Below are 23,368 nucleotides of genomic sequence, written 5' to 3'. Positions count from 1 at the left end.
TGACAGTGGGCATCAGCTTTCTAGCCATGTGAGTGAGCCATCTTGGAGACAGACTTTCCCTGGAAATCGAGCAGAGCCAAACCTTCCATGCTGAGCCCTGCCCAACTGCAGATTCATGTGCTAAACAGATTTTTTTCCCTAAACAGATGTTTTTTTTAAGCCATTAAATTTGGAGGTAGATTGTTACTCAGCAATATACAACTAGAACAATGGTTTTGGATCTAGCATAGGTGATCTGCTTTAGCAGGGCTTCATTAGGTGGTTAAATTGCTCTGTATAAGAAATAATAGGAAATTAGAGGATTCTGAGTCAGGAGGCTTAGGAGCCGAGGAGGCAGAGGGTGAAGAGAGGGAGAGGGCTCTGGCAATTGGGAGGATGACTAAAGCACAAGTGAGCTCAACAGCCAGTGAAATTATCTAGTGCCAGAGACGGCACGGGGCTGTATAGGATGGGGACGCCAGGGTTCAGGTTTAAGATGTTTGCTAATGCAGCTGGCTGCCGTGGGATGGAGCACCTGCTCATCTCCATCAAATGTGTCCTAAGCCTTCGGCAAAACCCCTGCCACACACCTACGTTCTCGAGTCAGGAATACTCAGCGTAGGACGGGTGTTCCGCAATGAAGCCTGTGAGGTCACACAATGCAGAGTAAACCAGTGCACATTTGAGGCAAAACAGAAGATGGAATTTCAGAATTAACTGGAAACAAGAGCTGGAGGCCAGTCAGGAAAATACAAGGCCTGGAACTGCCCTCAATTTTCTTTCTTGCCCTACAACCCCCGACCCTGGACAAATGTGAGGAATCTAGGATGTATGTCTTTGTAAAGTGCGGGTTCAAGTCTTTGGGGGGCTTTAATCTTAAGGTTTTAGTGACTTCAGTTGACTAGTGGTTGACATGTGACAGCACTGATCCTCCCTGTGCAGGGGGTCCCCGAATGTGTGCCTCACATATTTAGGTTTTGAAGGGGATGACCACAGTGACTTTTGCGGGCCTCAGCATGGACCCTCAGGGACACTTGTTGTCCAGATTGCTTCTGGGTGTCAGTGGAGCATCACACACGTTGGTAGGTGCCCCTCAAATGCTACTTAATAATGCCAGCTTTCTGGTCCGTCAGGTGACACGCTCTGGGTACAGGGAAAGACCGTACCAGACTCTGACCTCCAGAACTGTAAGAGAATAAATTTGTACTCTCTTAAGCCACCAAGTTTGTAGTTATCACAGTAAGAGAAAACTAACGCAACCTGGATGCGAAACACTGTAATAGGGTATTTTAGTCAAATGAAGGATTTAAATTAGAAGACAGAAGAAAATGAAAATGTCTGAAGCTTGTTTCTGAGTTAAAATAAAGACAAGCAATGCTTGGTTTCTTTGCATTTATGTTTACTGGAAAAACAACAACACAACAATTTTTTTTTCCAAAAGAGTCAAAATGAAAGACCATTACACAAGATTGCACAATCACTTACAAATGCTGGCAATTAAAGTAAGTAGGCTAATCTCACAGAGTCCTTGTCTACGTAGTTTTCTCCACGTGCGAGACACCGATGAAGTGACCCTCAGAGCTGTCGGGCTGGGTTCACAGCGCCGTCGGCCATGCTCACTGCATTCCACAAGTGAATCACATCAGACCTCAGGTAGGAACTCCTCCGCCAAGATTTCTACCTTGAGAGCAGTTTAAATTTTCACATTCTTTCCATTTACCCCTGGCTTTTTTCATAGTCAGGGGTATAATTCAGCATTATCCAATGTCTTTCTCCATTTACCACACAATTGACTCTCCTCTGTTTGGGACATAACTTCCTCAGTCTTCACATTCTTTTCAACCACCACTGTCTTTACTGTACAATAAGATGATTTCAATGTAGATAAAGAAACCTACATCTTTAAAGGGGGAGAAAAAGACTACCTGCTAGAAAAAGGGTACAGGTATGACAAATAATTTCAGGGGGCCCTGGAAAGGACATTTTGCTATTAACACTAGCTTATAAAAAGCAATTATGAAACTTAAAAAAAGAAATCAAATTAGATGTGTTGTGTGTGTGTTTTATTCTGCACCATTATGAATCAAATTGGAATACATCTAATAATATGCTCTAGTTTGCAACATGAGACAAGAATGTTAACAGCTTACAAATACTGCTGTGAACGTTCAGTTGTCTTCTGAGACATGGGGCATACAATGTGTTTTTGTTTTTTTTTCCCCTAGAAGACCAGAGTCTGCAATTCTGATTAGATTCAAGCTCAAGGTACAATTTAGCAAATGCTACATGCTTTATTAATGATTTTATGCACCTGTGAGGTCTACTTAGGACCCAGAAGTTAGTTAAGAATATATAAACAGTTTCCTGAAAATATGTATCATATCTATATGTATATCTCTTTAGGAATTATGTAAAAGCCTAACATATTTTGTGAATTTGATTTTTATAAGTAGTTTTCTAAAACAAACCTACACATAATTTTCCCTCTCAACAGTACTGATAAAATACAGGGCACCTTTTTCTTTCAAGTATTTGGGTAAAATAGCATACCCTGAGAATTTGGGGTGCAAACCTACACCTTGTAAACTGTAGAATGAAACTCTTCAAGCACCACATAGGAAAATGTATACTGTGATAGTTTTAAAACACAGAGACTATTATTGAATATGTTTTCTCATGCACATATATATATATATTTATCATGAGATTATAGTCAATCTACTTAAGAATCAATACTGTCCTGCAGTCCAAAGTATTATTTCAGGTAGCATGAGCATTCAATTTGTAGCAAACACAGACTTTCATTTCTATGAAATATGAAAATAATTAAAATGTGTTAGATCTCTTTAAGAGGCAAGAATGATGAAATCAAATCTGATTTCCTAGTGATGTAAGGATGAATTTGAAATGTGTGTTAGCATTTAAGATTTACCATAAAGATGTCAAAGTGTAATTTGCATTAGCTTATCTACTCAATATAGCTAGAGTGCCGTATACAGACAGACATCCAGAGACACAGACAGACATCCAGAGAGCCTATGGGTTAAGTCTCTAACTGCGTATCTGGGCTTCATTAAATCATGAGGGCAATTTCAGTGAGTGCTTTTTAAGAAAATACATTCTGGTGAATTAAATTTTCATACTGGTTACAAATGGGTTTGGTTTTCCAGAAACAGTTCAAATGGAGCATGTTTCAACCTGACCATTTAACCAACAGGGAAAAAAGAGGAAATGGGCTGAGATTTCTACCCACAGTGCCCTGCGGTTCATCTGGAAAACTGAGTCACCAATGTAACCCCGAGAGGAAAAGGCAAAAGCCTGGCTCTGCAATTCTGATTAGATTCGAGCTCCAGGCACTGTTCAGGAAATGCTACCTGCCTTATTAATGGTTTTGTGGGCATGAAACACAAGAGGGTAGCTGAGCAGCTAAAGGCACATTGTTAGGGTAAGAGTTTTACTGGTTGGAGGGCTTCCTAGACTCTTGTTTTAGTCCACTTGACTTTGGTTAAACAAGGAAGGGCACAACGACTTCATACAAATATCAATGCAACCTCTCAAGAAATAATAAAACAATGAAAATGAGAATTTCAATTTACCTCACGTCTTTAAAAATGTTCTTCCCAATCATTTGAGGTAGGAAATGGCCTGGCAGCTTTGGTTTGGCTTTATATGGTTTGATGAAATAGAGAACCATAAAATTATCAGCAGATAATATAGTGCTCACAGACTCACTGTAAAGTTACATTTTGAACCATCTGGACATTTACTACATCTGTAGCAGCTTCTCAGAGGATGTGGCCTCGCTGATAGAACCAGCAAATGAGAAGTTCTCCTTTCTTTCCTTAGTTCTAGTCTACCTCAGTGTGAGAATAAGGCTCAGATCTGCTGGTGATTCTAATGATAAGTAGCTTCCAGGGTCCCTGGACCCTTGGTCGGTAAGAACTCTACCATGTGTTCTAGGAAAGGAGGTGTCTCTCTTTACGAAGACCTGACAAGTAGTTGACAATTCAACATGACTGCTGGGTTCTCCTAAAGTCACACATAGTTTTTAAACAATCTTATCAATTTTAGTTCTATCTACCCAAATCCTATATAAGTTTCACCAGATGTGTTCAAATATTTGAGATCTCATGGTGCCACTGTGAGTATTGTAGGTTTGAGATCTTTGATGGATTCTACTTTCTTGTTTCAACACTGGGTGATTTCATACCTAGCCAATCTCTACTGAACATGAGGAAGGGCCGATGCTGTCAGAGAAGTTTCCCCGTGGTGGGAAATTAAGTAAGCTCTGGGGTGAATCTGTTTGTGTACTTGGGTAAGAAGACCTCTGTGACAAAGGAGTCACACCTTCCCCAATATGGCGCAAGGGCATCTTTTCCAAACACAGTGACTATTTCAGACTTTATGTTCCACATCTCACAGAGGCTATCCACTTCATTTCATAGTTCATCAGCCTATCAATTGATTGAATTGTGGCCAGAGCTGACTGTTTCTGCCTCAAACGCTGCCTTTTACCCAACAGAACTTCTTTTTAGAGTAAGGACTCTTTAAGGAAGGCCCTGAATGTGAAATTGAGTTTTCGTTTTTTTAAGAGTCTGCAATGGAGAGCTTAACTACAAAGTAGTCAGGTTACATAAATCATACAAAAATCAGACTCAGTTTTTACTCATACCTCAGTCATGAATAGTCTAAAATACTGTGGCTTCACGAAGCAATTTTAAGCAGAAACCAATATTGATGACCATTAAAATAAAAATAAAGCTTAAAAAATGATCATAATGGTTTATCTTTGAACAAATAAATAAATAAGAGGAGATTCCTTAAAGAATGCCTGGGAGAATCTTCAAGTTATTCTTTCAAAAAGTAAGAAATAATTCCAATGTAACATTTGTTGAATATATATAGACTCACTTATTAATCATGACAAGCTAAAAATTTATCTATTCAGTCAACTCTTTAAAACTCACGGTGAACACTCACTAAAAGAACCTTCAGAATTGGGCTACCCCTGAGGCAGTATTGAATGTCGATGAAAGATTCTATGACTTGGATTCTCAACATCTCTTAAAACCATAAGGAGCAAGTGATACAATCCTGGGTCATTGCTATCGGAATGGCTATGGCTGGAGAGAATCGGAGCCACCAAATCAGAGCTTACATTCCACTCCACTGCCCCAAACGGGTCACTCTTCAGACTGCAAACAATCCGTGAGAGACAGGCATATGCAACTATGGTGGGAATCATTGAAGAAGAAAAATAATGCTATACACTCATAACAAAGGTTGGATTCCTATAGAGAAATAGGTATTTTATGCCTTTCCGAGACTAAGAATTTCATCATTTTAAATGCAATCACTGGCTTTCCTGTATTTCAAGCCGTTCTATCTTAAGGCAACAAATAGTCTCATGGCATTGTACAAATGGGAAAGTTAAAACAAGGCACAAAAGTTAAAACCACTGTTTTTCACAATCACATTTGAAATCATGCTGAACCCAAGAAAAGAACATACAAAACACAACCAAGAGAATGACCAGGCGTGGATGGTATAGGATTCAAAATGCAGACCCATCATATTTAAATCCAAACAAGTGCTACAACTCTGCCGGCTAGTCCTGCTCTACTCCAAGAATCTATAAGAAGATGTGTGATCCAAATGACTGATTTGCTGGTTTGGTTTACAGCAGAACCAGTCCTATTCTGTTGTATGTTTTGACTGAACTATGAGAACACTTGAGAGATTGTTTGCCTAGCACAAATGCAGGGGGGAAAAGATGACCAGAAGGCTTATATCCTGTATTAAAGTATAAAAAGAAATAGTTTTACACAGAAAAAAAAAATTCAACCAATCAGCTTAGTAAAACTAAAATAACACAAACTGTCTTAACAGGGTTATTCAGAAAAATATAGAAACTTACACACTTGGTTTATAAGAAGCAAAAACTAAGAATAACACATGTAGAGGACGTTTTTCAGATGAATTCTTTGTGCTGTTATAATGCAACCTTCAGATACAGGAAGACTTGTCCATCTTTCTGTCTTGCTCCTATAAACAAACATAATCAAAGAAAAGATTGTTATTTCTAAAAGTAAATCTCGCTCTTAAAGAAGCAAGAAAAATGTGAAAATACATTTTATTTACCTATTTAGTTATTTTCCATGTTAATAATGATGAAGTTCACATTTTAAAATGCGTTTGGTAAATGTGTTTCTCAACCTACTGGACATCATACTGACTTCAAAAAATTGCTCTCTTTGAAACATGAATTCAATGCAGTCAACCATTCAAAAATGATTTTAGTGTTAAAGATTTAGTTTCACTGAAATCATCCATAACAGAGATAAAATAGTATGACATATAATATAATGCAGAAATATTTAAACTAAATTGAAACATTTGAAATTTACTGTAACTTATTAATCTTGTTAAATGAATGAACTCTATCCTGAGAATCCTTGTAAAATGAATGATCACTGTCTAAATTATGTGGAATTTCATACTGTGCATTTTGTTTAAAATGAGATATACTGGTTAGAGCCTATAATTTAGTTAGATCCATTCGAAGACAAGCACTCACATGTTCAAAAGCTTACTGAAAATTAGCCCTTTCTTTCTATTAATCACTCTCTAAGTATAGTTTATCTATCAGGATTTTGCCTAAAGAACTTTTAAAATTAACATTTGGGAGTTGGTATTTGAACTTAATATCATGGAGACAGAAATAGAGTGACCTACAGGTAATATTTGTTAAGGATTAAGAGGGCTCTATCATGTGAAAAATAACCTCCAAGAAGTTTCAAATAACAGCTATCTAATCAATTATATGCAATCAGAGTCATGTGGCAAAGGCTATTTTAATCCTGCCATCTAGAAACTGGCCTGTGTTAAACACATGCTTAAGAAAAAAGAAGTCTATAAGTCTCATTATGGATTTATAGCTCATATATATATATATATATATATACTTCAAATTTGTTGATTTTACTCTTTTGTATTTTATATCAAGAAATGACTTTCAAGAAAAAAGGGACTGTTGTGGGTTTGGAAACTTCTCATTTGCTAAACTTAAGTTTTTCTACCTTATGAGACACAGAGCAGCAACAGGAAAAGAAAATATAACTGCAAGCGGAGAAGAAGACAATATATGGCCAAGAAGAATAATTTCAGTGATGATCCAAGGATCTAACCACAACTCAGGCTGAGTCCCATCATGAAGCAAGGTTTGCAAAGACTCCTTTAGCAGAGGCAGCACAGAGAGAGGGGAGAAAGAGAGAGGGGGAGACGGGGAACACTACAGGATGGGGGAGCAGTCTGAGATTCAGAGGAGAAATCTACTTCTATAAACCGCTGGCCCCTTTTTAAGGGCCCATAGTCTAGATATGGCCTTTTCATTCATTCACAGGATATTGCTTCAGCTTATATTCACTTCAGAGGAATTTTGTTTGAAATCTTGAAAGTAATGAAGTTGCTCCAATTCCTCTTAAGAATAAAATAATAAAAACAGCCAATTTAACCTATCAGAGGGTCATGAAGAAGTCTGTGAAGACGAGACAGTGACCGCACTGTGGCACCAGGCAGTTTGGCTTGGATGGTGTCCCACGATTTTAGGACCAGAACACATGACAGAGTTCAGCGGGGATGCTGGGTCAGATTTTCCCTTGCTTCACACAGGCCTGCGCCCAGACAGAGAGGAAAATCACGACATGCAGCTGGCAAACTGTACCCAGAGCTGTATAATGTGCTGGAAAGCTGTAGGGGATACTAGAGTCCCCTGGCCACAGCCAACTGGCCTGTCCCAAGGGATCAGGCAGCGCCAAGGGGACTGCAGAGCTGTGGGCATGGCCTGGCTTGGGGAAATATCAAGCAGTCTTGCGTATGAGCCCCTGGTGTTGCCCTGAGTGTCTGCATGAATAAGAGCTGACTTTCTGCCCTGGGGGAGGCCCCTAAGAGAACAGGGGCTTGTGAGGCATTTATAAGGTTCTAGTCTCCAAGGGAGACTGAACTCTTAGTCCATGCCGTGGACTGTGTGATATGTCTTTTGCAGTGATTATACAATTCAATTTTCACAACACTCCTGCAAGGTATCCCCATTTTACAGTTGAGGAAACTGAGGTCTAGAGAGGGCAGGTCACTTGTCCAGAGGAGTAAGATTTTGAGCTGAGGCTGCCTGACTCCAAGGTGCACGTATCTGGACTTTGGGCAAAGCTACTCAGCTCCCCTTCAACTGCAATGTATGAACCCATTGGCATCCAGTGGGGAGATCCCACTCTCAGGTGACATCCCACCACCTGCCTACCCCCCCCCCCCCGCAACACACACACACACTGGGAGCCACAGCCCCTAGAAGTGAGGAAACTTTCTCTTTGGGGCATATGATGTTTTAATGACTAAGGAGAGCTAATTTTTTAATCAAAAGAAAAACACACATAGAAGCTTAGTATATACTAGACCACCAGATCCAGGGTCAGTGTCTTAATCTTTTTCCAAATAAGGGAAGAGCGACAATTCACAACAAGGAACTAAGACGAGGAGGGCAGAGAGGGAGAAAGTGTGCAAACCAGGGGTCATCTCAGAGCACGGGCCACCGAACTTGAAGGGCCTGTATTTCAGTTGATCTATTGATCTGGGACAAGTTCTTTTTTCATTTGTCAATTAAGGATAAGAATAGTACCCAGTGGTTTAAAGGATCAGGTAGCATGATGTTAAATCTTCATAAGTAATAAATGATATTAAATCTTCTAAATAATAATAAATGATTAATACACATTAGCTATTACTTTTCATTTTTTATTAATTTTATAGAGGGTCAAGAAGAAAATATACAGGCATTAAAATTGTGGAGAAAGGCACAAAATAATAAAAATGGGGAAAGCTGCAATCCAAGAAAAGAGAAACGGAGAAAAGAAACGATGAAAAAGACATGAGGAAGATAATAAAATAAAACAGTAGCTCTATATAATAATTGGGAGAGGAAGCCACAATCAAGTTAGGGGAAAAAAATTACAAATAAGTGAATTGCTTCAGAAATGTAATACAATGTGAGCTGAAAAGGAAATGTGGAGCTTGCAGCCTGCAGCCCCACGGCCTGGCCTCAGGCACAGGTGGGGAGAATGTGCAGGTGAGGGAGCCGCAGTCCCCCCCACCCCCAGTCCACCCTTGAGGTTGTCCAGCCTGTGATAACAGCAAAGCTCAAGCAAAAAGGGAGGAGAAGAGAACAAGCAAGGTGGGGCACTGAACTACATCAACAGTCAAGTGAATGGGAAGGAGAAGCCACAATAGGGAATTTAAAATAAAAAACACAAAACAGAGAACAGAAAATAAATTCTCAAATAAATGGCAAGAGAAGAAAGAAGGAGACATAAGCTCATGGGCCCGATTCCAGGAAGGAGGACCACCAAAGGAGAGCGGTCCTGGCAGGACAAAGAGAAAGGGACTGGGCAGCAGTAAGAAGGAAGCAAATAGAAAGTAGACTCTGGTCTGGCGATAATTCAGATTTTGATCCCAACTCTGCCCCAAAGGGACGCTGTGACTTAAGAGGGGTCACTTAACCTCTCTGAGCCTCAATTTCCTTCTGCAATTTTAACATTGTGGGACATGGTTTGATAATCTAAGGATCCTTTGAGACCCCCTTAGAAAACTCTACAAAAATAGCTCCCCCTGAATCCAGCCCCGTTTCTCTTTCTCCTTCAGATGTGTGGGTTATGCTTAAGGGGTAGAAATAACTCTGAGGAAGTAGGGAGGAAAGAAGGACTAACAATGTAGAAATGGCATAAAGCACACTCAGAAAAGGAGAAGAAAATGGGTTAAGTTTTACTGAAAAAAACCACATTCAAATGAAACAAAATAATTGCAATACCCTCCGGGTAGCAGGCATGGTGCCAGTGAAAGTCTTCTGCTGCTGTTGCTACATATTTATCTGTATGCCTTTGTAAATGGTATTTAGTAGCAAGTTTCAAATAAAATTTTAAAATAAATATGGCATCTAAGTGGGTGGGCAGGAGGAAGCAGGAGAGGGAACAAGTCAGCTACCTGCCCCAGGCGGCAGAAAATCCAAACCGAAACCATCTCACCAGAAAGGGCATCAAAGATCCTGGGGAGAAGTGACTTTCAAAACAAAAATCAACAAATGACAAAGGCCTAAAACACAAAAGGCCTAACAAAAAAAAAGAGGAAATAGTGAAGTTTAGACTGGTGAGCCTAGCATACTGGTGTGTGGCAGACGGGTTCCTGTTGTGACTCTCTAGCCACTGGGCCACTGGCTGTGAACAGCCTCGTCCATTCCTTATAATGTGTGATGTCCTTACTAAAGAAAAAAGAACATAAATAATGTTCTAATTATCTTCTGAGGGGCGTTGTGACCTGGCAAAGTTTGAGGAGGACTGCAGCTTTGACCACAGGCAGAAAAGAAGTGGGAAAGACTCAGCTACAGAAGCAAAACTAGAGGGAGACTCATAACGGAATACTCAGAGCGCAGCAGCAGCTGGTTGTGCTTGGATCTGTATGGGGGAGAAAGCAGGGCTCCCTGTTACAATGTACAGCTAAAAACAGGTGATGAAATGCTTATTATTGGAGCTGGAAGGATTGTTAAAGGTTAACACAGGCCTTGAACACTGGCTTTGCGGTTCTGTGTGTCCAGGTCTGTGTCCTCCAGCTGGAGTGTAGGCTCCGGGCCTGTGGGACGGTACCAGGTCACATGTGGGTTTATAGCCTCACCGCAGAGTAGTACACCATGGCTGGCAGACAGTAAACACGTAATTCACGTTTGTAGAATGAATGAGGGAATTATTGCATTTCAGACATTCATTTTACAAATGTCCGGAGAGGCACAGCAGATCCAGGTGTTCTGGCTGCCAGGTCAGAGCTCATTCCACTCGTCTGCCATCCTCCGTTTGCTCCCTGTCTCCTACCAAGGAACAAGCAGCGGCCTGCAGGGCACAAGGCCTGGTCCAGGAGCTGGGAGCCAGCCCCACGGGGACTGCCTGGCTGTCTCACTGCCTGGGGACCTCAGCAAAACCATCTCCTTCTAAGCCCCAGTCTTCTTGGTGAAATGCTGTGCTTGGATCAAATCATTTATGTGACTTCTTAGTTGAAAAGGGCACATGAAACCCTATTTACCTCAAGGAAAAACTCTGGAATAAGTCTAGTATTCAAAAGAAGTCTTAAACTGAAACCAGCTTCCAAGACTTCTCACTCTGATCATCTGCATGAATACCTACTGATGAATGAGTGTGTACAATGTAATTTTTGATGAATCTGAACACTGTTGGAATTTTTTTCCACATAAGGAAAAGTACTATACACATCTTTTTTATGTATCTGGCTTTTCTTTGAAAGGTGGCACAGAACTTGCAGGGAGATTTGAGCTATTATCTGAATTTGGGTCATTGAATTTTTTGCCTGTATGCAAAAAGCTACTAATTAGTTCCTGACCAGTCAAATCAGGAAGCCAGCTTTTGCCTTTCTGTCTGTCTTGAGGGCTATGGACTAAAATAAAGGTTGAAGAAGGGAAAAGCTTTCAGAGAGATCATTGTTCAAATCTCCCATATGAAAAACTCTGATTTGTATCTGTGTCTGATGGAAACAACTCCAGGGCTAATCTCTCCAGGCTCAGCGACAGGAGAAAGGCCAAACGCAGCTGCCAAGGGGAAACGATGTGAGTGTGTGCCCGGTTCCTCCCTCCTCTGAGCCCTGTCCTCCCTTCCCCTTGCTCTGCACCTCCACAGCTCACAGAAAGGCCTCGCAGGATTAGCTGCTCCAAAATAGCCTTAGGTAAACACCCTACCTGTCCAGAAGATGAAGACGCTTTTGTGCAGAGGCTACACTTTTCCTTCTGCAAAACTGATTCTCTAATTCTGAGCCTCTTCCACATACATTTAAAAAAAATTTTCTACACTGAACATTATTTATCTTTAATCCTCCCCTGCCCTCTTTATTTGTGATTCACACATTTGCTTGTTGCAAATTCTTGGAAAGGAAGAATTACAACCATCTACTAGACTGCAAGTAAAATTAGACTTATGCTTTCACCTGATTGCTCAGAGAAAGACCCAAGGATTTCTGAACAGTGGCCGAATGTTGTCCTGCAGTCCAGTAAATACAGTGCAGAGTAACAATCCCTTAATTTTGCAATACACTGTTATCTGGCGTTCAGATAAATTTTGAGTAGATATTATTGACCCATGAGTGTCATGCATGCCCAAGAACACAGCTGGTGAGAAATCGCTGCGACTCTAATCTAATGATTCTGCATCCTAATTTTAGACTCTTCCACTGCACAAAGAAATGATGTTCCTCTACTGCTTTTCAGTTCAGACAAGGGAGGAATGGTTTATTTCTTTCCTATAGGCAAAGATTTTCTCTCCCCTTTATCGCCGTTCTTATGATCTTGCCAAGGAGTGAAAGCCCCAGAAGCATTAATGATGTCCTCCCTGCTCTGAGAAGGACAGGGGAATGAGGGCGCAAATTTGTCCCCACAGTGCTGGCAGCTTTTTGCTGTATCAGAAGGTGGCTTCTGTCTTATGTGTTTGACCTGAAGTGTCTGGTTCAGGGAAAGCCAAGCTCACCTTTTCTGCCAAGTTTCACAGACTGTGTGGTTACAGCAAGGATTCCTGTCTGAATTTGGATTAACTTGGTAGGTGTCAGGAAACTACTCTATCTGATTCCCTTTAGAGGGAGCAAGGGGAATTTGATTCTTTCCAAAGGGAGAGAATGCAGATATGAAAAGGAGCCCCTGTAGGGATTCACAGTAGAGCACAGTGGATTCGTCTGAACAGACTAGATCAAACACAGAAGCTCTTTCCAAGGAGCCACCAAAGCTCTGGAATTTTCCCCCCTTGTAGTGGTCATGCTGTGTGTGTGTGTGTGTGTGTGTGTGTGTGTGTGTGTGTGTGTGTGTGTGTGTGGTACCTTAAAGACCCTGGCCTCGCCTAAGAAAAAAGTATTCTGATTGTCTGAAAACAAAAACAGGAGCTTAAAAATACAGTCTCTTTGTATAAGAAACTTCAAGAGGAAGATGTGGTGGAGGGAAAGAAGCCTTTCTGCAGATTTGAGAAAACCTCCTAACAAGAACACGTCAGTCTTTGACTCTCCCTGCCCTGAGGAGCAGCCTGATTGACCGTGCTCCCGAGGATGCACGTGCCTCTGTCACTGCGGCAGCCAGGAATAGAGCGAAGCTCATTCCACAAAATCCAGACCGGGTTTTCATTTCTTCCCCCTGCCAGTCTTCACCCAAGGCTAACCTAACAGATCGAAGGTTCACATCCCTCCTACTCACTGTGGGAAAAACACTCAGGCAATTTGGAAAGGTCAAAGGGGAGAGGCCAGCCACTGGACTGAGGAGTGTGGAGAGAAGGAAGCTTGGCTAGAAAATCAGCTCCTTAATAATTTGGTTGGGGTTTTGCTTTATTCTTCCGAAATGCCCATTCCTAAAAACAGCCTCCTGGGCTGTAAATCTGCCACTTCAAACACAATGAAACAGAATTGCCTTTAATCCCTTAAACCCGATTATTGAAGTGACATTCACTCACCAGCTGCTCCGTTGTGGTTTCTGGTGACCTCTCCTCATCTGTGTTCCACCACAAAGCTCATGGTGGTGCCGTCAAAGGAGGGGGGGGCAATGATCCGTGGCCCCAGGGGCTGCGAAGTGATGCTGATGACAGGCTTGCCATGCAGCTGGGCGAAGCCCTTGGCCCCCACCAGCTGGGCTGTGGCTGCTGGGGCAGAGGAGGAAGAGGCAGGAGACTGACGAGAGGCCATGAAGTATGGGGCCTCGGTGAATGCGGCCGCTGCCTCTTTGCTGGGGGGCTCTGCTGCCATGGGGGAGAGCTCACCACCCCCTGGAGTGTGAGCAATTGGTGTGGGCTGCAGGGCATTGGCGGGCAGCACCGTGGGCAGAAACCCAGGGTAGATCATGTAGGTGGGTCCATAGGCCCCGGGACTCAGGGCCAAAGGAGGCATAGGGAGGGACATGGGAGCCACAGCCTGCTGCTGGGAGGTCATGGGCACATCTACATACTGCCCTGTCTCGGGGTCAAACAGTCGCCGGGTCATGGGCTGTACTGGCGTGTCCACCAAATAGTACTGGCCAGTCGTCACATCCAGGAGCATCTTGCGCTGGGTCTGCTGAGGCTGTGGCTGCTGGAAGGGGTCTGTGGGGACTGGAGCTGGGCCTGCAGGGGCTGGGGCAGGCATGCCTGGCGGGGAGAAGCAGAGGACCTGGGGCTGGGCCCCCTGCAGGGTGAAGGGCAGCGGCTGCTGGTGGTAGATGGCGGTGGGGGGATGCTCAGGGCTCTGTGGCCCTGTGGGGGCAGCGACGGTCTCCCGGGGGTTGTCAGGTTTGGTGCGCCAAGCTGGCCGGCTGGTTCCACTGACCTGAGAGCCTTTGGGGCTACTGGGGACCTGACTGCGGGCACTCAGCGGGGGCAAGCTGCAGAGGGTGGCTGCAGAGGAGGCTGGGGGCCCCTCCCTCCCAGCCCCAGGCCTGCCTGGAAGCTCCCCGGCTGCAGAGCTTCCTTTAAGGGGGATGGTCAGGTAATTCTCACAGTCACTATTGCTCTTTTCCAAATTGCTGCCATTTTTCCTGTTGGTCACCTCTTCGAGAGGTGCCCTGGTGGCGGGAGAGATCTTGAGGGATCGGAGTCCCTGCGATCTGATGCTCTTGGCTGCTGAAGGACTCTCCGGAGAAGGCCCTTGTGGGAACTTGCCAGCCACACCCCCGGTCTTCTGGGTGCTGCTGGCACTCACTGTGAACACATTCCGGTTGCTGGGGAGGGGGGGCAGGGGCTGCAGGGGCTGCAGGGGCTGGGTTCTGTCCACATCCTTGTGCACGGGGGGAATATACAGGGACCGGGGCCGCTCCCTGGCCAGGTTCTCGAAGGCGGCCGCGCGGGCGGACACACTCTCGGCACTTGGGTTGGAGTTTCTCCGCTGCAGACGCTCCACAGAACCCCCTCGCAGGACCACCCCGCCTTTGTTTCCGGTGCTCCGCTCTTCTGCCTCACCCAGCCGTCTACCCAGCTTGTCGGGGTCCCGCTCAGCACCCCCAGCCCCCTCCCTCTCCTCACTGGCGATGAGCGACAGGACGTGGCTGTCGGTCATCAGGGGCAAGGGGTCACTTTTCCGCTTCCACTCGTTCCTGTTGAAGCTGTACAGCTCTTCCATGGACCTCACGGCGGCCGTCAGCTTCTCCAGGGCATTCCGGGATGGCTTGGGGCCTTTCCCGTCCTCCTTGACCTCCTCCTCCTTGACCTTCTCCGGGGTCCTCTGAGCAGAAGCCTTGGAGACAATCTTGAGCACAGGCAGGTACGAGCCCTGCTCCGGTTTATTGGGAGCGATGGTGGCCACAGGCAGCCTGCCAGATGCCCTGTGAACCAGGACAGTCCCTTCTGGCGAGGAGGAGTTCAAGGCCCGGCTGCTGCCCACCTTGCCCATGTTCTCCCTCGGCTCTCGGTCCATGCTGTCTTCCCTCTGGTTGACAAGAGTCTGGCACGTAATCACCATGGGGGACAGGGATCCTGAGCCACCAGCTGCAGGAGCCAGCTGCCGGGGTTTGGGCCCGGTCAGACCCTGCTCTGGGGTAACACTGCCCTTGTCACTGCTGTCCCCAGACCCTTTGATTAGTTTCCGGACATCTCTCACCTGGTGGAGGGGGCCTTGGGCCTTGGACTTGTCTCTGACGTCTCTCACCTGGAACTGGGGCACTTTTTCCAGGTTGTCCCCCCGGAATAGTTTCTGCTGTGCCCTGCTGTTGTCCTCTGTGGTCTTGAAGAGGTTAGAGGCGCTACCACTGGCCAGTTTGGGCGTGAGCAACTTGGCAATGTTGAAGTCAGAGCTTGGCTGTTGCACACTCCCCAGCCGGATCTTGATTTCAGGAGCCTTGGGCCTAATCACTGCCATGGAGGTGGCCTGGGCAGCAGGGTATTTGGTGGCCTGCTTCCCCGGCTGCTTGTCCTTAGGTGTCTGCTGGATATTGGGGACAAAGAGGCGAGACATGATGGTGGACTTGCTGGCAGAGATCTCCCCGAGATCAGCCCTCCAGTCACCTCCTTTGGGGAGTTTCAGCTTCCCAATGGGGGCTTTTTCTTCCCGCTTCTCAGCCTCTTTCTCCTTCCATGACCGGAATGCACTGTTCTGACTACGGAGGAAGATGCCCTTGACAGTCTCTGATGCACTCTTTTTAATTTCACACACTTCTTCAGTGTGTCCCTCAGTGAAATTACGGCTGGAGCCTGTGTGGCTCTCCCGAGGGGCACTGGCTTTGAAAATTGGGGATTTCGACTCGGTTAGGGACCCCTCCCCACCTGCATCAGACACGCTGACCACCGTGTACTCAGAGCCGGCCTCTGAGTGGCGAGAACTCTGCCTCTGCAGGCCCCTTTCCCGCTGCTTCTCACCCCCCGGAGGAGGGCGCTCAGTCTCCTTGGAGGTGCTGGAGAGATTATGGTGGGATGTGTCAGTGACTTCTCCCCTCTCCATTTTGAACTCATGCTCCCGCTGCATCTTCTTGGAGATGACATTTTTGAGCAGACTGGAAGCAAACTTGGACTTCTTCTGGGGGCCGTCAGCGCGGGAGGCCGGCTTGCTGCTCTCAGACGTCTCTGAGCCATCATCGGTGTACACCGACCCAGGGCCCTTGCTAGGGCCTTTGGTTGTGGCCCTGTTGGGTCCAGCGGCTGAGCTGGCTTTGCTCTCACTGCGTAAATTCAGAGGCTCAAGAAGGGTGACCACGCGGGGGCCCGACTGGACCTGCTTCTGGAAACACAGAGGTGTCTCCACGTGTTTGATTTCCCCCTCGACTTTGCTGACTACGAACTCCAAGGCCTTGGTCTGGGACTTCTTGGACTGGATGTAGAGCTGGTCTGTGGTTGTCCTGGCCCCACTGCCCTTCCTCAGACCCGCAGCCACGGAGGCCGCGCTGCTCCTGAGGAGGCTCTGTTCCACCCTGGCTCCAACACCTCCACATTTTAAGTCCAGGAAGGTCGACCAACGCCCAAAGCCGACTTCAGAGAGTGCGGAGGACTCCCGGGAGCTGATGTTTAGAGCCTCAAAGTAGGGGTAAGCGAGGCTCCGGAAGGCCCGGGAGGTCAGGTTACGCACCTCTTTGTCCGCATCGTCCAGCTCGCTCACGGCACTGGAGGCTCCGCTGGAGTAGTCCACCAGCTCCTTCGCCCGGATCGCCCCGCACCGGGTTTGCAGGCGAGCAGGGACGGCAATGAATTTCTTTGCATGGTCCTGAGCCACGGCTGCAGCCGGGTTTTGCTTCAGTGAACTTGAATTGTGTTCAGCAGCTGTAGAGACGCGGAGGCTCATGTCGCCTTCATGCTTGGCAGCGTAAATAATGTTTTGCTTTGCACACACGTTGCTAGGCTCATTTATAGCCCGGGAAGTCGGTTTGATTGATAGGAGGATCTGGCTTGCTGTACTCCCACAGCTGCTTGCGGCGGCTGCTGCGCCTGAAGCTGCCTCCGGGGGCTCCGGCAAGGGCTCACTTGGGGTGGCAGTGCCAGGCCCGGTGGGTGGGGGAGTGGGGTCACTGTCCGAGGGGCCGCTGCCCACTTCCGTGCTGCTGGTGTCGCGGCCGCTGCTGCCTGCGCCGGGACGGGCCGGGTCACTGCTGGTGGGGCTGGGTGTCCGGGTGGCGTTGGTGCTAGGAGTGGTGCTGAGGTAGCAGCTGTTGTCGTCGTCCTCTTCGGTCGGGGTGGTGACGTCCCCTGGGGTCTCGTCGCTGCCACCAAAGGAAGCATAGTCCACGAATGAGTAGATCACGTTGTTGTCCTCGAAATCCCAGCGGGAGGCCAAGCCCACATCGAAATCCATGTCCTGCTCTACCTCGCTCAGCTGGATCTCATGGGTGGTGATGTAGTGAGCCTCCTGATTTTTGGGGGGGTCCCTGCTGCCCTGAGACTTGGCAATAATGTCTCTGCACTCTGCTCCATCTCCTCCTCCCCCACCTCTCCCTGCTCCTCTTCCTCCCCCTCCTCCTGCTTTTTTCCCTTCTTCTCCTCCCCCAGGCCGACAGCTCACTGCATTCTCACCGCTGTCACTCTCAAAGCCCAACGATGAGGACGAGGTGGCCAGAGCCCCTGTGGATGTGGTGGTATCATCCATCTTGGAAAGGCCACCTTCTTCTGCTTTGTCCACCGGGGAGGAGGAGGAGGATGAAGGTGAGAGGTTGCTGCCCTTATCAGTGCGGGAGAGCTGGGACCTGGACAATTCCGAGGAGGCAGGATTCTTCTGGGGGGTTGGAGCCTCGCCCTCTTGACTGCTGGGTTCATCTTGGGTTTTCTCCTTGGGACTCCTGGAGCCCCTCTGATCCCCTGGGCTCTGCTCCAGCGTGAGTCTCACGGTCCGGGGACTCTCCCTCTGGACTCCCGCTGAAGCGCGCATCTCTACATATTTTGCTTCTCGCTGGGAGGAGGCTGATGGCTTGGGAAGTGGCCGCAGCTGCTGCTTTAGCTCCTGGCTATCTTGAGCTCTGCTCACCCCGTCCCCCACCTCCTTCAGTCTGGCCTGCACATTCAGCTCAGGAGAGGCAGCTTCCATTCTGAGAGCTCGCCTGGGTTTCAGCAACAAGAAGAGACAGTGGTGAGCACTGGGGCTGTCCTGGGTCCCCCTCTGGCCCTGGAGGGGCTGCAGAGTTGCCTGAAGTAGGGTCCCACGTGCCTGGAATGGCCCCAAGGCTGTAGGCGCCACGGTGGCGGCTGCCACCACCTTCCAGTTCTTCAGCCCCTGCAGCGGGTCCCGGGCAAGACTGAGGGAGGTGGGAAGGCTCCTGGATGGGGTGGTAGAGGTGGTCTGTGGCCAGGGGGCTGCTGCTCTGGCCGAGACCGTAACCAGCTTCCCGTAGCTGAGCTGTTCTGTCCAATTGTTTGCCTGGAACCTTCGGCAGCTAGGAGTCTGAATGCCATCGGCCACGGAAGGAGCAGCATCTGCAGGTCGACCCTGGGACTCCCCGAAATGAAAGGAAAGCATGTGCTGTTTCTGGTGAAGCCTTGTCCCTTTCCTGGATGGGGTAAGAGTGGGTCACGTCATTCCAGAAATATTTTTAGTGTCTATTCCCTAGTCATACTGAAACCACACTTAAGGGTAGAGAGAAGAGGCTCTGAGATGAAGAGAGAATGTTGGGGGGTGGAGGAGGCACGTGGGTTCTAATTGAAGTCAACCAAATGTCCTATGTAATCTATTACAATGATGTCTAGCAAGTATGAAATTATTCTTTACTCACTGCCATCTTTTACATGATTTAATGTTTTTTCCCCCTTGTTCTTAAATAAAATCCAAATTCAGGATTGCATTTCAAATCAATTAAGGACACTCCAGAAAGACTTCAAAATCTCCCTTGGACATATGGTAGCTTTATGTTTGTCTCAAAATCTATATATTTTCTTTCTCTTTCATCTCAAATCAGTTGAGTCCTGGTAATACAACTTTTCATAGAGTAAAACACGCTAGCCCTCCTCCCCCAAAGTTCCACTTTATGAAACATAATCTGTTTAAAAACAGGAAGTATTCCTTCTAGAATCCTTACTGTGTTGCCTAGAAGTATAAAAGAGCAATTTTCAAAGACTTAAAACTCAACACTTTAAATAAACTTTTAATTATAGTCACTAAAAAAGGAGAAAATGGGTCAAAGATGACACAAATTCAAATCCCTACAATCTCAAAAAAGTTCCCTAAACTTCTAAAACCATGGCAAGACAATAAACCTCCAATTAAATATAGCCTGATCTGCAGCCTGACGATTCAGTTACACTGGCTGCATTCCAGACCTGCAGGGCACCGAGTCAAAAGGCACGAAAGAACAACGAATACACTTACCCTTTATGAGTACAGTGCAGCTTGGAGGGAGGTTCAGAGAGAAATGTGAGCCACTGGCATGTCCCATGGAAACGAAGCCAAGGTCCCAGCTCACTGGCTCTGAGGTCCCTCCATTTTAGACAATTCAGTAGTTGTGCAAGTGAACTTGCCAGGCAACCCAAGATGGGGGTTCTGTGCTGGCCATCCTCAGGGAAGATCCCTTGGGCACTATCAGCGGAGAACCATGACTCTTGGTTGGGTGAGATCTGGCCCTCATCACCTGCCAGGCCCAGTTCCACCACTATACATAGTTTATGTGTCACTTATGCCGATTGAATAAAGCACTATTTTAAACATCCACATTTGTGGGGAACAAAAATAACACCATCAACCATCCCCTTCCAACATGAGTACCACCCCCACACAGAAAAATGCTCCTTCCTCTGGGTGGGCGTGGGGGGTGGTATGGAGTGGGAGCCCCTAGCAACCAAAGCATCGCCTTCTCATCCTTGGGATGTGGACAGCACGGCCCTGCCCTTCTTCCCAGGACAACTCCTGCCCACATCACTGCCATTAAAAACACGACAAAGGGAAGGCTGGAAATATCAAGTATCACAATGTGGATATAAAGCCAGAGCTCTAAATGAAGAGAGTAAAAGAGAAAAGGAAATAGAAAGAAACAGAGAAGGGGAGAGAGGAAGAAAATGAAAGAACAAGAAGGAGAGAGAGAGAGAGAGAGAATTTGCTGAATTTGCAATCAACTTTTTGATTATGGAGAACCATGTGAAATGGCACAAAATCCTGGATTCTTAGAGATAATAGAAATTTACAAATCATAGTAATTACAACCAAGAGTTCTCTAGTGCTTACTATGTGCGAGGCACTATCTGAAGCACTTTTAAATGTGTCTATATTAATGTATTTAATTTTCATAACAAGTTGATGAGTTAGGTACAATTATTGTAGTGGTGTTCTAGATAGGAATGCTGAAGCATGGAGATGTGAAGAAGTTATGGAGGCGGTAGGGTATAGCTCAGTGGTAGAGTGTGTGCTTAGCACGAATGAGGTCCTGGGTCTTGGGTCCAATCCCCAGTACTTCCATTAAATAAATACATAAACAAACAAACAAACAAACCTAATTACCTGCACCCCCCCCAAAAAAAAACCCCAGCAAAACAAAACAAACCAATTTAAAATTAAATTTAAAAAAAGAAGTTATGGAGCAGAATTCACACCCAAGACATCTGGCTCCAGAGCTTGACCTGCAACTGCTGTGCTGCAGAGCCTGGCTGACCTCCACGCTCGGACTCTCTGCGGCACTAGATGCTCGATTAGATAGAACAACACTTCCGAGGCAACTTTGTCTGCTGACTACAAATAAACCATAAAACCATTTCTTGGTTTTGTTTTGTTTTATATCATCAATCTGTGTACACATTATGTATATTCACGGATTAAGGAACATGAGCCTATAAATAAAAGAAAGTAAAACATAATTGGCTCCTTCAGGCAAGCAGAATATTTTCATTGCCCCATTTCAATTTTGGGTTGACTTTTGCCTTGGACAAGAAACCTGGAACACTGCCTCCAGCACCATGGGCCATGCACACTCCATAGCTGAACAGAACACAGAGTTTCTGCCCATCAAGGCAATTATAGTCTAAGAAAGACTTTTTCCAGCACTTTCCATATGGCCCTGTCTGTCATGACAACTCAACAGATTTCAACAATTTCTTCCTGCAGTTGGCAAAGTACAAAATTGGAAGGTTAGATGCCCTGGATGTGGGTTAAAGCATGATTGTTCAATGCCTTAAGCTCTGGAAACTTAACTTCCAGATTCTTGCTTCCTTTAGGGAGCACCACCCTAGCCAAAGCTCCCCAGCAAAGAGAGGTTCATCTGAAAAGAGGTACTCACCTCCAAAATATCTGTGTGGCTCCTTTTCTCTCTTCTAAGTGAATGCCAGTGTAGGAAAAAAAAAATTGTAGAAAGGTGTTTTTCAAATAAAGTCAATTTCCAAAAAGTGGCGTTTAATTCAAACCACAAATTCTGTTTAAAAATCAAATAAGCAGAGAATTTAGAGTAGGACAGACTCTATCAAAAGAGTAAAAAAAAGAAATTCATAAATGGAAAAACAATGACCAATTGCAGGGAAAAATAAAAGAATGAGGAACACCAAACTTCTGCCCTCCAGCATTTTCAGAGTTCTGGGTCAGTATGTGTTACTATGAAATGCTCTCAATTCTGCTGAGATCATTTTTGGTCATTCATTAGCCACAGAGCCTTTTATTCCTGAATATGACTACAGTCATCTATTTTTTTTTTTTAAAGATGAACTCAGGGATTGCCTACCTGATCTCAGCTCTTGAGCAACTGAAGTGACTAATAACACCAGTATTTACCCACGTTAAGCAAGCATACTTGCTAGACCAGGCAAGGTATACTCAGTTGATAACTTTATATGGAAATTCAAAGAGCAACAAAGGAAATGACTCAGCATCATTATTTTTATCTCTGCAGAGAAAGTTTCTTAGCATTCCCCGAAAGTCTCGTGAGATGTGTCATAGTATAGAAAACTTTAACATGATTAAAGAATTAAGAATGAAGGGCAGGCCATCCACCAGCTGGTGAGTAGGTGTGGTTATATGTCAAGTCTCTGACAGTAGCACAGTATGATCAACAAATATCTCATTCAGAAGGAAGAACAACTTCACGGGTGGAGACTGTGAGACCCGAAATGAAGAGACGGGTTTAAACTCTAACTCAAACTGGGAATCAGGCAAAGAATTTTTCAAACACAGACATTCTCAGGATTCTCTGAGGTGCAATAGGAGAGTTTCTGATCACTTTAAATTTTGCGTAAGACTTTCCATAAACATCTCTCCACCTATTCACACACACTGATGAGAACAAGGCTTTTCTGCTGGCCGCTGCTTTTAATGCCTAGAGTGTGACCAGCTGTTTCTCCTCCTGGCCCAAGTTGACACAGTAAGAATTACTTACGAAGGAAAGGCATCATGTTGCAGTTGTTTAATAATAATAATAATAATAATAATAATAATAATAATTTTTGCTGGAAGTGCCAAATAGTGCCTATTTAGTTGCTGACATAAATGTTTTACATACTTTTAGCTTATTAAGTCCCCTCAAAAACACCATGAGAGGGCAATTATTATTCCTATTTTATGGATAAAAAATTGAGATTGAATGAAGACAGGTAAACTGGATTACTCTTCACAACTTGTAAGCACTGGAGCGCTGACGACCTGGCTCCAAGGGACTCAAGCTCACACTTCGTTGATGACTGAGCTTTCAGTCTGTGAGTGGAAGTCACAGGCTCTTTCCCATTCTGGCCAGTTAGCTGCTCCACAGCCTCCACCAGCTGCCTGCTCACAGGAGCAGCTGGTCTCCATGGAGTCCAAGGAAACGGAGTGGCAGGATTAGCGTAAAACTATCCCTGTGAATAGAAAACAACATGCACCATGAGGATGAATAGTAGCATTATCTTCTGGTGCAAAGAAGAGCACGTTATCACTGAATCGTGCCTTGCACATCGTAGATGCAACCTCTTAGCTATGCCCTTAAAACTTGGAAGGA

The 23,368-nt window shown here is 45.6% G+C and overlaps 1 protein-coding gene and 1 long non-coding RNA gene across 3 annotated transcripts; one reads left to right on the top strand and one right to left on the bottom strand.

The window, feature by feature from the left end:
- Positions 1 to 1,357: 1,357 nt before the first annotated feature.
- On the bottom strand, positions 1,358 to 22,372 carry C2H4orf54 (chromosome 2 C4orf54 homolog). 2 transcript variants are annotated; one of them, XM_074343351.1, is made up of 3 exons: positions 21,689 to 22,372; positions 13,506 to 18,979; positions 1,358 to 6,024 (listed from the first exon to the last, which is right to left on the bottom strand). In XM_074343351.1, exon 2 carries the CDS (start codon positions 18,946 to 18,948, stop codon positions 13,540 to 13,542), a length of 5,409 nt encoding a protein of 1,802 aa, XP_074199452.1. In that variant the 5' UTR covers positions 18,949 to 18,979; positions 21,689 to 22,372; the 3' UTR covers positions 1,358 to 6,024; positions 13,506 to 13,539. The 2 variants fall into 2 exon arrangements, with proteins under 2 accessions (XP_074199452.1, XP_074199457.1); XM_074343356.1 differs by lacking the exon at positions 21,689 to 22,372 and adding an exon at positions 19,795 to 21,652.
- On the top strand, positions 18,001 to 19,265 carry LOC141573645 (uncharacterized). The gene is made up of 3 exons (XR_012499594.1): positions 18,001 to 18,140; positions 18,481 to 18,561; positions 18,866 to 19,265. It is a non-coding gene; the product is annotated as an uncharacterized LOC141573645 (long non-coding RNA).
- Positions 22,373 to 23,368: the final 996 nt, after the last annotated feature.

This window comes from Camelus bactrianus, chromosome 2 (genome assembly GCF_048773025.1).
Source record: "Camelus bactrianus isolate YW-2024 breed Bactrian camel chromosome 2, ASM4877302v1, whole genome shotgun sequence".
Lineage (NCBI taxonomy): Eukaryota > Metazoa > Chordata > Mammalia > Artiodactyla > Camelidae > Camelus > Camelus bactrianus.
Note: the sequence above shows the minus strand (reverse complement) of the source record. Positions and strands in the feature narration are given on the sequence as shown.

Bases quoted from the DNA above. Each gene is read 5' to 3' on its own strand.
- C2H4orf54 (XM_074343351.1), bottom strand. From the start codon at position 18,948: ATGCTTTCCTTTCATTTCGGGGAGTCCCAGGGTCGACCTGCAGATGCT.